The sequence below is a fragment of the Magallana gigas genome, chromosome 6 (assembly GCF_963853765.1).
Source record: "Magallana gigas chromosome 6, xbMagGiga1.1, whole genome shotgun sequence".
NCBI classification, from domain to species: Eukaryota; Metazoa; Mollusca; class Bivalvia; order Ostreida; family Ostreidae; genus Magallana; species Magallana gigas.
Window position 1 is genome coordinate 37404312 of NC_088858.1, and position 15366 is coordinate 37419677.

General features: G+C 32.8%; 1 protein-coding gene across 1 annotated transcript; it reads right to left on the minus strand.

Moving 5' to 3' along the window:
• Positions 1 to 5027: 5027 nt before the first annotated feature.
• Positions 5028 to 15364, minus strand: LOC105320863 (zinc transporter 6-A). Its single transcript, XM_034469141.2, has 13 exons — positions 15258 to 15364; positions 14366 to 14394; positions 14051 to 14134; positions 13796 to 13880; positions 13517 to 13559; positions 13155 to 13220; positions 12881 to 12961; positions 12587 to 12622; positions 12276 to 12419; positions 11804 to 11923; positions 11321 to 11423; positions 10821 to 10937; positions 5028 to 5558 (listed from the first exon to the last, which is right to left on the minus strand). Exons 1-13 carry the CDS (start codon positions 15322 to 15324, stop codon positions 5169 to 5171), a joined length of 1365 nt encoding a protein of 454 aa, XP_034325032.2. The 5' UTR covers positions 15325 to 15364; the 3' UTR covers positions 5028 to 5168.
• Positions 15365 to 15366: the final 2 nt, after the last annotated feature.

Below are 15366 nucleotides of genomic sequence, written 5' to 3' on the forward strand. Positions count from 1 at the left end.
TGATACAGCAACTAACAAAACTGTATCAGTTTGAAGCATTCTATCCGTGTATATTACATATTCCTTGAAATGTTAAAAAAAAAACTGTATTCAAACGCATTATTTAGCAGCATATAAAATAACTTTAAATTGTTAATAAACGATGTCTCATCTAATACTTATGCTTTTTTTTTGTAGTTCATTGAGCTATGAAGGTAGTGATTATTGCAACAGCAAAAGAACAAAATAAAAAAAACCCAGAAAAAGCCCCCAAAAACAAATTACATGCGGGTTAATTTTTCGATATTCTATTTATTTATCTATCTATTTTTCAATCACAAAAAAGCTCTGTATTGTTAAGGTACCTCACTACACCCAGACTTATACTTTTTATGACACTACGTCACAAGAAGGCGATTTAAATGTTTTGTTAAACTGTCTATACCATTCGTTTCGGTTGTATATCGTCGTAGCTTAGTGGCCAAAGTACTATATTTGGCTTCTGAACCCCCGATCACGAGTTCGAATCCGACTAGAGCTTTTGTTCTTGTTTACTGAATTAAATTTTCGAAAATGTAATTTCTCATCCAAAATTGCACATTTTCTGCCTATTTGACTTAAATACTTCTTATCAATTATGATATCTATCATAATCAAGTAATTTTCTGCTGATTTGAGAAAATATTTCAAGGTGTAGTGAGCCACCTTAATATAAATAATTTAAAAGTTTAGCCTCAGTTTTAGGCAAAAATTGAACACATAACCATGGTATTTTGTACTTTTAAACACCTCATAAATACGCCCCCTCCAAAACATTATCTTGTAATACGGATCTAATAGAATATGTATCAAATTATTTATCTCAATATGTTACATGCTATCCGTTTTACTGTTTTTTAACCTTGGCGATCTATACCACAGGATTGACAATATTGACGTTATGACTTGTTAACAAAATGTACGCTACTAACTGTTCATACGAATCATCCTTTACGTATATGAAACACGAGAGCAACAGGGGCAATTTTAGGAAATTATAACGTCATATTTTCAAGCGCTGTCAACCATCGGTACAATTATATGTTCTATAACCGCAATTAAATGCAGGCAATGCCACGAACAACTCACGGTAAAAATTCATTAAAAGTGTTAAATTATTGATTTCAGCTGCGAAGTCCACCGTCTGCCCAGCAAAAACAGGACCGCATGCCCCCTCTTCTCGGTGTAATTAGCGTTACCCCGATATCTCGTAATTAGTATCTGGACATTTCCGTGCTTCTGTACCATACGATTAAAGCCATGTTGAAAAAATTGATCGATTGTGGAATCATCCACTTCAAAGTAGGGTTATTTATCACTTCTAATCCACAAGTTTTATTGTTGTTGGTTCTGAATTTTAACAATAAGACAAGCTTTGTATCTAGAAGATATCAAAGATCTTTAAACATCACAGTAAATTAGCAAACTGGGTTAGCGGAGATCGTTGCATTACTAGTAATCGATTTGGATACATATTCTAAAACTTTGTAAACCGTACATCAATATTTTATCATGTGCGAAAACATTAATTGATGTGACTTCCGAAAAAAGAAGAAAGTTGTTCAATGAATATAAGGTTGGTACATGTTTGTACAGAGATGCCTGAATTACCAAACACCCGTGTAATCCGTGCACACTACCTATCCCGACTCCTTAAATAATTTTTTCACTGTCTGGTCCGACAACCTGCCTAGTCCGACATAAAATTATTCGGTATATCGGGTTAGACGGGTCGCACTGTACACCGTGATGTTATCAACTTTTTGATTGATGATACTGATAGGCAAAGGCGACCATATGGGGTTATAACAGATACGCAAAGAATCTTCACTATTCTGAACGGCCAATATATGTTTTTATTGCTTAACGTATCAAATATATACGTGATATCATCAATTTTAATTGCCATATTGAATAAACAAATCCAGCATCATATCGCATGCTATGAAATATTACAGCATTAATAGTTTGTGCGAGTTTCATATACCATTGTCTTTTTAATCTAATTCCCCAAAAATCTAAAACCAAGAAGCCCATAAACATGTAAAATCAAACTGTTCCAAGATCCATGTCATTCAATGTATTGCAATATTATTTCACATTATTCGTTTGAAATTTTTCATTCAAAAATCTATTCTTGCTAGTTTGCCAATGTTAATCTATACACCAAGTTTACTGCAAAAAATGTAGTTTTGTTAAAAAATGGAACCAAATTCATTAATAAATGGAACCAAATTCTTAATGAAAAACATGCAAATCCTTTGGACTCAAAGTTTGTGGGGTTTTTTTTCAAAAGAGGGATACTTTTAATGGCTTTTTATCTTTTAATAAACAGGAGAACATAATGGTTTAACGAACGACAAGTTCACATGAGAGGATTATATAAATCTCGCGGGAGGGCTGACCACAGAGTTCATCAGGATAAATGGCCATATTGCATGAGGTCATTATTGAGCTGCATCTGCACGGAGCTCACCCTGCTTCAACCTCTGAGCGACCTCTTGTGTTTTACTGACTGCTGTGCAAGTTATCTTTACGATGCACCGTGATGAATGGAGTTCTGACACGATTATAGACGTTTAAATACAGAGTTGGCCGGAGTCACACGTTGGTTAATGACGGAAGGCCTTACGCTGACCGTGTTTCTTCTTCTCCCTAGCAACGGCGAAAAAAGTCCCTCTCTTTCTTGGTGACCATCGATTGCCCGTCCATTGCGTCACGAGATTCAGGCAGTTGGTCCAATCCTAATGAGAAAAAATGGCCGGAATCTTGTTTTTTCCTGCAATCGAATCGATTTCGGCCAGGGCTTGAAGTCTTACAAATGATCTAGAACATTCTTTAATTTTCTTTATTGGAAACATGTTTATTAATCATGTCACGTGATCTAGCAAGATATAACCACAAGTGGTTATGTCAACAACAACAAATTATAAAATGTTTAAGAAACTCAAAACTAAAAATGTTTACAGTATCACAAAAACAAATTTTCAAATTTAAAAAATAATTCCATTTCGACTGATTTTACCAATAAAAAGCAACTTCATTAAAGGTTTAAAAAAATTCTAAAACAATGCAGCTGTAATTAGGTAGACAATGATAAGTCTTTATTTTAAAATATATATATATATATATATATATATATATATATATATATATATATATATATATATATATATATATATATATATATATATATATATATATATATATATATATAACACAGTCTGAGAATATGCGTTTACTATTGTTGAATTGTTTCAAGAGGAATGACACACCAAAAGGTCTTGCTGAAACAGGCAAATTGTGAATAATGAATGTTTCTCCATGAAAATAGAAAATACAAGTCAACGTACGTAAGTGCATCCAATAAAGCATATATATGTTTCTTCTAGTCGTAAAAATGCTAAACCGTAACATCATAGCTAAACCATTAAAGTGTATACGGCGTATATATACATAAAACTCAACACTGTAAGGATAATGCAAGAAATGCAAGCATGATTTATTAATTTGCTGAAAAATTGAATTAACCATTTGAAACCATCAACCAAACCACCATTAAATCAACTGGAGTTTTATAAGGTTGAATCTTGGCTCAGCCATTTTGAAATATTGAGAAATAAAGATCATGTAATGTAGAAAAACGTTGAACTTGTGGCATCAACGCATTTGTGGATAAAATTCGAAGGACTTCGTTTAAAAATCACAGGTAAACAGTTTTAAAATTTCTTTAAACTGTGCAAGAGCTTTGTCCCTTAAGTAAAAGCAATTAAATTCATATAAAGCTATATCTGAGATACCTATGACTTTCTAATGAAATAACGATTTCAAAGCAGCGCATGTATTTAATATACGTGCGATTTTCCGTGGAAGTCATTTCAGTTTACAACCTTCAGGCGACCAAAAGCAAAGAATCCCACAACCTTTTTTTTTGTTCACAAAGCTTGGGCACTGGTTTACCCAACATGACACAGGGGGCCTGACAAAAAGGTGACCCTATGTCAGAGCGGCCCAAATCAATAAAACTCGGACAAGCTTTGTCTCGCAAACAACAAAATATATTACACTCCACAAAGGATGACTGACTTTTTTAGGCAGGGCACGCTGAAAGGGACTGAATTCATTAGGCGTGTTAAACGTAATCCAACTCGTTTGAACTCCTCGCGGGATAGAATTCAGACTCCCCAAATAACAAGTTCTTGAATTCTATGGGGGAACAATTGTCACATTGTGTCCCCATCATTTGTGGAGCGTTATCTTAAGAATTAGGGAAGGAACGGGTGTTTTTCATGTAAATTGGGCATGTGAAAATATCCCGTTTGTAATTGAAATGACGGAAAGTTGAAGTAATGTTTTTCTTTTAATACAGCTTCTGATCATAATTGAATTGTAAATAATTTATTGGTGAAATATATCATAAAAAGAAAGTAAACTATTGTACATGCAGCAGCTTTAAATACATGTATTTTCAAAATATAATTATTTCAAAAATGATTTTTTATACCTTTATTAAAGTTATTCCATCAGAATTACAACAAAAAGCTGTACAGTACATTAAAAACAATTGCTTCATCATATCACATTAATCATGCGTACATAATTTATCATATATATTACATATATGACCTTCATGGCAAAACATGGCTGAGAGACATTATATCAAATGACCACAACTACATTACATGTATATGGACAAAAAACCACAGGTCATGGAGAATGGGTCTTGCATAACATATTGTTGTTCTTACTGTGTTCCTTTCTGTAGGAATGTGACTCATATAGAACTGGTGTAAATTTTTTCATAGACAACATTCAAGTGAGTTTCATATCAATAGTTTGTGGGTTTTTTTTAACTGTAAAACTCACGATACTTGTTGTGTACAATGTCACTAAAACCCACAATAAACATCGAACACAACTAAATGACAAGCACTTATTTGGTTACATGAGAGAAAATGCTTTTTTAACATATCAGTTTAAATTTCTTGCTATCAAATAAATTAAAAAAAAACCCCAAAACACCATATTCAAATAACGCTTTTCAAATGTTGACATCAAGAGATTCTGAAACTGGTTTCACTTTAATTGAACTTCATGGACCCCTAAACACATTACCATTTCCAGCTATGAAATATGATTCAAACAACAAATCAGTGGCTATGACCATGACCTTGATGACTGTGACCATGACCTTGATGACTTGGTTCCAGACGATTCGTTCCAAATGAAGGTATAGCCCTAATGGGTGTAGACGTTCTCTGGTCCTGTGCAATATTATCAGTGGAAAAAGGTTTGTTCATTTTGTATCTCTGAGATTGATCAAGGATGGGTGAAGGTCCTCTTTGAGCTCCAGAGGTTGGAGGGAAAGGCGAAGGGAATGAGGACCCGGCCAGTAGGTTATAGGAGGAGGCCCTGGTCCAGTCGTCTTTGAAGATCTGGACGGTCAACTGGGAGACCAGGTTGGAGAGTCTGTTGTAGACGTGAGCCAGCACCATTTGTTCATCAGCATCCCTCCTTACCCTCACTTGTACTGATCCAGCCTGTAAAACAAAGGAAACAGGTTAATGATAGATTTGAAAAAAAAATATCCTAAATACTGAACCAACTCATAAAGCAAAAATACAGGTAAAATAACCCAACTAAACCTAACCAGTAAAAAAAGCTTGTAGACCAAAAGGTACAGGATAAAGATAGGTATTAAACATTCTGGTAAAATATTTGTGTATGCAATTTCAACTTTATATACATTGTTTACATTCCTTCGAAAGTTAGAGAGTGGAAACTGAAAATTTCTTCTTTTTTTCAAGTTCAAGTTGTAAGTTCATGACTCAGTCAAAAATCATAAGACCTTCACCAAATTCAAACTTAACCTGTATTTTCTAACAAATCATTTGTATATGCAATTTAAACTTTATAATCATATTAAACATCTTTTCAAAAGTTAGAGCACAGAAACTGAAAATTTCTATCTTTTTTCCAAGTTCAATGAGCATAACTCTTTATACAATCAGCTGTCTGAGACCAAATTTGAACTTGACTTGTATTGTTTAGTAAAATACCTGTATATGCAATTTCAACTTTATATACATGCATATACATGTAGATCCCTTCAAAAGTTAGAGATCGGAAACAAAAAATTTCATCTTTTTTAAAAGTGTAAGGGACATGACTCTGTCAAATATCATCAGACCTGGACCAAATTCGACCTTGACCTGCGCATTCCTATCATATATCCATCAATCAAATTCAAGTTGAATGTGTGCAACTGTTGCCAAGATAATGAGCGAAAAACTAACATTGACGGAAGGACAGAATGATGGAACAAGGTAGCTTTATGCATTCGACCATTTTATTGTGGGGGCATAATAACCTTTTTTATTCTCAATGTTATTTGTATCACAAGTTCATGCAGGTTCCACTATAATCCTAACTAATACTCCAATGACTTCTAGTATTCAGTCAGCATTACCAGAATTTTTGCTATTGTCAACAGAAATACGCACTGTACAGATATATGACGTCAAGTACTCAATGGATCTTATGTACTACTTTGCAAGTCTAGCAGTTTTCTTAGTAATGTTAAATTTCTGCATACCTGGTACTGGTACTTAGAAAATTCTATGAACTAATACAAGTACAAAAACTAGTTTGTCCAAAGGAGAAATGGATAAATATGCCCGACACTTTTACACATTAAACCATTACCTACAACAAAGCTTGAAGAATTATATCGCCTAATATTAATGTACCATCTGCAATAATTTCTTCATAAACCATATCACATTCATTTCAATAAACAAGTGACCACCTCGTTTGACTACCATCATCCCACTTCCTGTCCAATTATTTCTCAAAATGGTAATATGCCCATCTAATCACGTCAAAAGAAAAGAAATACGGTGTTGTATTATCACCCTGTTTACATATTTTTTTCATACAAGAGGATATAAGATATCTGACAGGACTTCATAGATCAAAGCTCATCAGACAATCATTTCTGGGAAATATAATTTCTTCCTGGCATCCTTCATCACAGGTTGTACTAATTGGGTTGGTAAGAAACCAGATATTCTAATAGTTTTATGTCTCTTGAAATGAAATATGGTTATCTTGGGGTTAATTTTATCAAAAAAAAAATTCCTTTTTTTTCTCTCTCCCCAACTAACAATTTCTACAAAATCTAATACTTTTAGATATATCAATCTGCATTAGGAACTACAATTTTCATCTTTGAAATTGGAATTTCCATTTTTAATAACTTTATTGAAGAAAATTCTAATTCTTAATTCTTACAATGTGTCTAATATGTAAACGGTGTGACCGTTGGACCGAGCGCAGATTTAACACAGTGCAGGTTGATTTTTGTATACTAGTAATAAAATCTATTTAAAACGCACACAGTAGGATCCGCCAGCATGGTTACCAACTCAAACCAATCGTTAAAGTTAAAAACTAAACGTCGCGTGCTCAGTCTACATTATGACGTCATATTTCAGACGCAAAACGTCTTTGGAAATAGCCGAAGACAGTTACGTGATTACGATTTTTTTAAAATTTCTTTTTTCATTGTTCATCAATTTAATTCATACGAATGCCGCTGCAATAAAATTGAATACTTTATTCAGTATCTAAAAGATCAGTTCCATGACGTTAATATTTTTATTTCCATTTGATAATTTGATAAGACATACATAGAACAACTCGTGTTTCTTGATTGAAGCACTATTGAAACTTGTCTGGTTTCCATTTTAATTCCTTTTAATTCGAATTACCTTCTATTGAAACACTAGAACTTATTTAATCGACTTAAGGGGCAATAAGCATCGATAAGTACCAGTCAATCAATGATCGAACTAACTTTAAAAAACAAAATGGCTGCCAATATGGCGGCGCCCAGGGCTGGAAGAAATTTTTTTTGGCCTTAGTACCCCTGATTCAACTTTCATTTTTCACTGATTTTCTTATATATATATGTGTTACCATTAATCCTCGCTTCGCGAGGCGGGCTTTGAAATTCATTCATATTTAAAAACTATCTAAAATTTTATTCTGCAAAAATGAGATCAGGGAGCAAGGCTTAATTTTGTGTTATGTCAACAATAAACCATATAATGTCAAAAGTCATATTCTATTAATTTTAACCAGTTTAAGCTGGACTTATTCAATAAAAAAGGCCTATTGCCATTTTGGATATGTAAGGACAATATGCTTTTCCTTAGTAATAAAAGAAAAAAATACTCAGTGGATGTATTAAAATAATTTTATATCCTTTCAATGACTTGTTGTATTTCCTTCAACGATATAAAAATGTTTAATACAATACTCCAAGTACATTGTTTTGTGTTTCACTGATGACACTGTAGGAAGCAACCCTACCCATAAAACAACAATTACTTGAAACTCTATGCCTGTATTGTAACCCAGGCTACTTTGTGGCCTTTGGACAAAATACTATTATCACTGACGATTTGTTTCCTTGGAAGGTCCTGTCAAATCAATTTCCTTTCTAAACCTGTCCAGTTAATTTTACATCTTACAGAGATTGCATGCCATAACCAATATGATATTGCAAAACCATTATCCTTTTAATTGCAAGGAGATATTTTTGCATTGATTTTCATTTCATCAGCTGAAGAATAGTATGTTCAAAATTCCCAGTAAATCCTAATAAAGATCTTAACATCGTCATCTATGGACTTTGGATGACCTCTCCAAAGCAATTTATTATTTCCTTTCATATATCTTCAATGGTTTTTCTTTCCATAAGCATATTTCATGACCACCTGATTACAAAGCATAAATTACCCTGAATTACTCAGACAAAAAATCATGCTCCTTTGAAAAAAAGTCTTCAGTTTTCTTTTCAAATTTTAAACCAAAATGCTTATTGATAAACTTGAACACTTTTTAAAAAAAATTCAACATTGCTTATACCTACCGTTACATAGAATTTTAAAGTTAACATATATATTAAGATGCTCACTGATGCTTACAATACATTATAGCTTTTCTTGTGTATTGTATGTAAGAAGGACAAGATACCCCCAGTTTGCTTGATGCACATCAATGGTTTCTGATAATTAAGTGAAACAGATCATGTATTTCTTACATCTGAAATGCATTAAAATACACAAATGGGGAGAAGTAACATGAAAAGAGAATTATGTATGAATTCTCAGAAAACAGCTGTAAGAAGAAAATCTGTGACATGTGAACAAATGTACATTTAAAAGTCGGGTCATCTTTCCTTGGTAAGTCATCTAACAGAAATTAACCTATATGAGCAATGATTTATACCAGCTCTCTGTTAATAAACACTAAACTGTATCAGAAGAAATAAAAGATTTGTGACCTTCAAACAGGCCTTCAAGGTCATTCAAGGTCATTCAAGATATCTAGGACTCAAGACACACAATTCAATTGCAAGAAAGAAACCATGCAACGACTAAGGAAGTTGCACATATTCTTCTTGGACCTTGTCCAACAAGCTTGATAATCAAGTGGACTGTATCTTCTACTGGTAAAGTAGGTGTGAAGCTGGGTCAGAGCCTTATACATGTATTAAGAAATTGCATAAAAAAAACCCATTCAGTTTGACCAACAATTCTATCTAAGACTTACAAAAATGTACTTCCTAAACTTTTTAATTGAGTTCACACAACAATTCATAGTGCAGATAAGTTCTTAAAGGTCACCCACAACCTGTGACATACACTTTTTATGACAACTAGTACATGATGACTAGGAGATTTCAACATTTTGTGAAAATATTTATATTGATTGCTTTGCTTGACTGACTTCTTAGGTCATATGATAAAAACATCACTTGATCAGACCTGTAAACTCTGTATCTGAAACCAGCAAGGAACAATAAATTTTGAAAAAAAAATTTTTAATCCAAAGTCAGCATTTTTCTTCTGTTAGATTTAATATTGTGAACACACAAATTATATCCCTAAAAGATTAAACAAGTTTGTGTTGATTTGAGTAAATGTTCCCGAAAGTGATGAGGAGGCATTAAGCTTAATCTGAATATCATGCTGTTGCCTGTTATGATAATGAGTCATTCTTCATTGATCCAATTCAACACAAGTGATTACAACCAATAAAGTTTAATAAAAAAACCACCTCCATAAACAGTTTTCCCTGGTAAATAAAGCATCTGTTGACCAAAATTATCATAATTATGATAGTAACATCTTCAAGTTGGTTATCATCAAGCATTTTGCAGATTAACAAAGTTTGGCTAAACCAGAAATAGCTATTAATATACATTTAATTTGAATTAAAAAAAAAAACCCAGTATAAACCTCAAAATCATGTGTATTCTAAGGCAGGGATTTAAAAAGTCTTCAGTTAAAACAGAACCAAACTTGTGTTAATTCATATTTTGCCGATATTCTTTAGGCTAGCTTCTGATCTGCTAATCCAACAGACTGTTAGCACAATTTAATGTGAAGTTTGAGTCTTAAAACAAGTTATCTTGGTAATTGGGCTACCTTATTTAACAGCCTCTGTACAGCTGCAACAGCTTTCTCTTCATTCAAATGAAATTTTACTTTAATTTGTGATTTTAATTTTCTTATCTCAATATAGGTAATTGAAAGGCACAAAATTACAGTTGACCTTGACAAATCTTGCTCTTTAAACTGATAATTTTGTGAGGGAAAATAATTTCAGATGAGATTTATCTCTCTTGTCAGATGGACTTTCCACCTTAACACTTTACATCTGAAAAAAAAAACCCAACATATACCGGTACACTACAACAGAAAACTCATGGTTATATATCAAATCCTTACCAAAGTCCCAAAGGAGAGGGTCCAGAAATGTTCGTGCCTGAATTCCAGCACCCCATCTAATGTGGAGGCCTCCCTCAGCACCTTGTCTAGCTGACCCAGGATGTGGGAGGGAGCAGTCTGAATAACAGGCAGGAGCAGTACATAGTTAATATCATGGAAATAAATGCACATGTATTGGTCTATCTATTTTGACTTTAAAAGACTATAGCTCCTGAAAGTGATTGTTCTTGAGAAATAGTTGATATTTTCAATAAGTGTCTCTTGCATAGAGGAAGTAGCATACATAGAGATGTATCGTCATAAATGCGCAGATCTAGAAAGTGTGTGTGTGTGGGGGGGGGGGGGTCCAGACCCCCATTGAAAATTCAAACTTATCAAATATTCACATATGAAATTACCAGAAAGAAGGCAGGGGTTAATCGACATTTCCATAATTGTGTAAAAATCTCATTAATTACATGGGTATGTGACTAATTAAAAAAAAATATCATAATCATTACCTGTAGGAGAATCTTGCCTGTGTAAACGCTCATAGGAAACATAGTTCCACAGGTTTTGATGGCTATCGCCATGGCAGCCCAGGTGTCCGCCGAGTAGTAGGACCTGACAAGAGAGTTGGCCAGATTCAGTGACAGTTCCACAGGATATTAACAAATAAAACAGAGGCAAGGAAAACATGCAACATGTATGATGATGCAAAAATCCCTTATTGGAGGCATAATAAGTGTTTTATTCTGAGAGCATTTTTTTCAATAACTCACTGGATAAGAAAGAGAATAAGATGAGAGAAAACTTCTATATTGCTCTGATAAAGATATACTGTTAAGGAAATCAAACATAAGATTCAGACATTGTTCCACCATCTTTCTGCTTACATCTCTGCTATTCATTTAGACAGCAGGTGTATAAAATATACCATGTATATTTATTAAGAAATAATCAAATACAGGCTAAATAAGTTACAATTCATAGTGACAACTTACTTTGTATCAACGAGAATATATGTGAGTATTAAAGCTATGGCACCAGTGCATCCAATCAGTGCAAAGGGGTTAATCCTTGGCAGCAAAAGCTTACTCAGCCCGGGAACAATGTGACAAACACTGGAAAAGAAACAATGTTATTATATCAGTATTTCATTGGACCACTGTGTCATTTATAATTTTATATAATGTTTGATTTATATTATTATATCAGTATATGAATCAAAGTACTGAGAGAGCAGATAGGGCCAAATGTCTTTTAATTTTTAATAAAATATTACCTTTGGTAAATTTTAAGTACATGTACCTTAATAAAAACAGGTTGAATAAGAAAATGATTAGAAAACCATTTTAATTTTTTCTGATGTGAATAAGTTGCATTGGAAGAAAACTGATGCAAAGTGAAGAAGTCTAACAGATCAAAGGGCAATAACTCAAATTACAAAGATGACCCACTCATATGAAAGTTTACCTTTCACTCATATCTGAGACATGTTCTTGGAGCCAGCTTGAGCTGGAAGCATCTACAGTGTGGTTTATGGCTTTGTTGTTTATACTGTAGGTCACAAACATGTGCAGGAAAAAAGCAAATACAGTTCCTATCAAAAGTCGCCCCCTGAAAAGTAAAAACAAGAAGTGCTAACAAAATTTTAAAATGAAGAAAAAAAAAAGCAGTATTAATATTTAAAAGACTAGGAATTATGATAAATAAGAATTAAATCTCATTTTCAGAATCTTGGGGATAATAAGTAAGGTACCATAATATTTAATTCAAATACATACGTGTGGATTTCTGGAGGTATCAGTAACCTTTCAATGCTAAAATTCATAACAATCATTCATTAACAATACAATATATAATAATCAATAAAACAAAAAAATTAAAAATTTTGTACAATATGTAAATGCATAATTTTTAGCTATACGCCCTTATCATTACTGATAGAAATAATATGCCGTCTTTTCTGCTTCTAGGATAAACATAAAATCAGTTTTAAAATTTTCCTTGTTTTCTGCTTCTTAAAAAACCCTTACATAAAAGTAACAGTATGTGTAATGGATGATCAATATATATACCTTTCTTTGATGATAAACAATGCCCCAAGCTGTGCTAACATCGTACTTGCAAAGACTGCTAATACTTCAAACCTTTCATAACTACAAATGAAAATAAGAATTCCTGTCAAAAACTTTCAATGAACCAAATCCAAAAAAAAAAAATAAGCATGATTAAAAAATCAATAATGTAAAAAATAATTACAATCGAAAAATGAAATTGTACTTTAACTTTTAAAAATCAGTAGTTTTAACTATACATGTAGTTCAGTTGGTATAATTAAAGCATGCTTACCCAAAAGAATATGATGGTGAAGGCTTCTGCATCTGAACCCAAAGACTCAAGAGGCATATCAGTAGACTGTCAAATCAAAAAAATAAGCAAATAAGAGCAATGATAAAGAATAATGATTCACCTTATTCAAAGAGGCCAAAGTTAGTGGGCTGACCAAAAAGATTACTGGGCTGATGACACCTGTGTTACATGCTAACCAATGCTTAAATCAGGCTTGTGAGGATGTAAATTCATGGGCAAGAGGTACTGGTATCCTTAAACTCCATGAACCAACAGTACAAAATTGATTTGACCATAAAGAAAGCACTTAACAAGTACATGTACATGTATATTACATGTTCTAAGTTCAAGCAAGAACTTACCTAAATATGTCATATATGGTTAGGTATGTGTATGCAGTCAGTGCTAAAAATAAATCAAAGGCTTAATTATTGTATCTTATTTTTTTTCACAATCTGATGACTTTATAAAGATTCATTCTTAATGAATGGCTCAATTTATATAAGATTTTAAAAAGAAATATAAGTACGATACTTGATGTTACCATTAATATTTCAATATCTTATACCGTACTTTAACTTGTGGGTTCTTACATTTCCGTAAAATTGCACTTTTGAATAGTTATAAAAGCAAAAACTTACCCATACTATTGGTTGCATGGCACCAAATGAATAAAATGATAGTACCAAGAACATTTAGTCCAAGAAAAAGAAAAATCTTTTTGGACTGAAAAAAAGAAAGCAAAAATCTATGTAATATCAGCACAAACTAAGATCTGAATCAATTTTCATACAAAAATAACTTAAATACAGTAGAAGGAATACAGTAGAAGGAACCTGTATTATTTTTTTCAATCCACACATATTTCATTAATTTAGCCCTGCTGAGTATATTACCTGTTTCAGTCTCAGAACACTTCTGAACTCCCTTCCAAAGCTTTTGATCATAGATTTTTGAGGGGCAAAAGGATGAATTGTTCCCTTCAAAAGTAATAAATATATATAAAGAGAAGAGTGTGCATGCATTACATGAAATAAAACATTGATTTTTATTTCTCTTTAACTGAATAGTGTAGTTCTATTAACCAAATTTTTAACTATTATCACATAATATCATCAATTATAATTCTGTAGAATTTATAGTGGAAATCATAACAAGAAAAAAATGTTGAATTTATCAAGATTACCACTTTGGCTAAAAATAATATTTACCAATGTTCCAAGTTGGTGCTCATGGTTCTCTGAAATATATTAAAGACTCAATGTAATCATTCTACATAAATCATAAAGGCAATAAATCCAAGTGAATCATGGATCTGAACTATACTCTATTTATTTTACAATGATTGATAAACAAGCTCTACAACTTATATTAATATCTTTCGTTGGCACGGATGTTAGCGCGAGGGGGTCATTGATGTGGGAGGAAGCCAGAGTAGATCGTCATTAAAACATATGTGACAACCAGGCCGATCAAATGCCAATGCCAGACAGCTCAGTTTCACTTTGTAAAAAAAAATTGGTACCATGACCAACCCCTGGATCTGACAGGTTAACTCCTGCAAAAAGAAAGGACCTGCAATGCAGGATCTTCCAAGGTGAACTCATAAGATCTTTAAGGGGGAGGGGGGGGGGGATAATGTGATGCCCATGATCAGACATGTTTGACTGTCAACACCAGATGACCAGACAGCTCTGTTGGTAGAGAAAAGTTCCAGGGAGCCTGGGTATGAATCTCAGTCCATCATAATTTCTCCCATCTTGTTACACATGTATATATATACATAAACGTACACGCATCTTTTCTTTTTTTTAAAATTTCATATTTTCAAACACAGTGCTCTGTTAATCAAAATTGACTATAACATCTGCATGTAATTATTTTTTTGCAACAAATAGTTGCTTGATATCAAAATAATTAAAAACATATATGATAGAGTAAGATAATGCAGCATATTTTTTTAATCCATTCCAGTCTACGTGTTAATAATTTTAAGAGGAATTTCGAGCTATCTTCAATTATAATAACTTCTCCTCTCCACAATTTTTCTGACATTAACTAGGGACATATACTTCTGGTTAAGCCAAATTTTATCATTCTTACCTAAATCTAAAGAAACACTACTGCTGATTAAATCAGGGATAGAACTCATGGAGTTGTAAGCTGTCATTTTTTTTAACCTAAGCTTCTAAGTAAGAGTTATCTTTCTTTC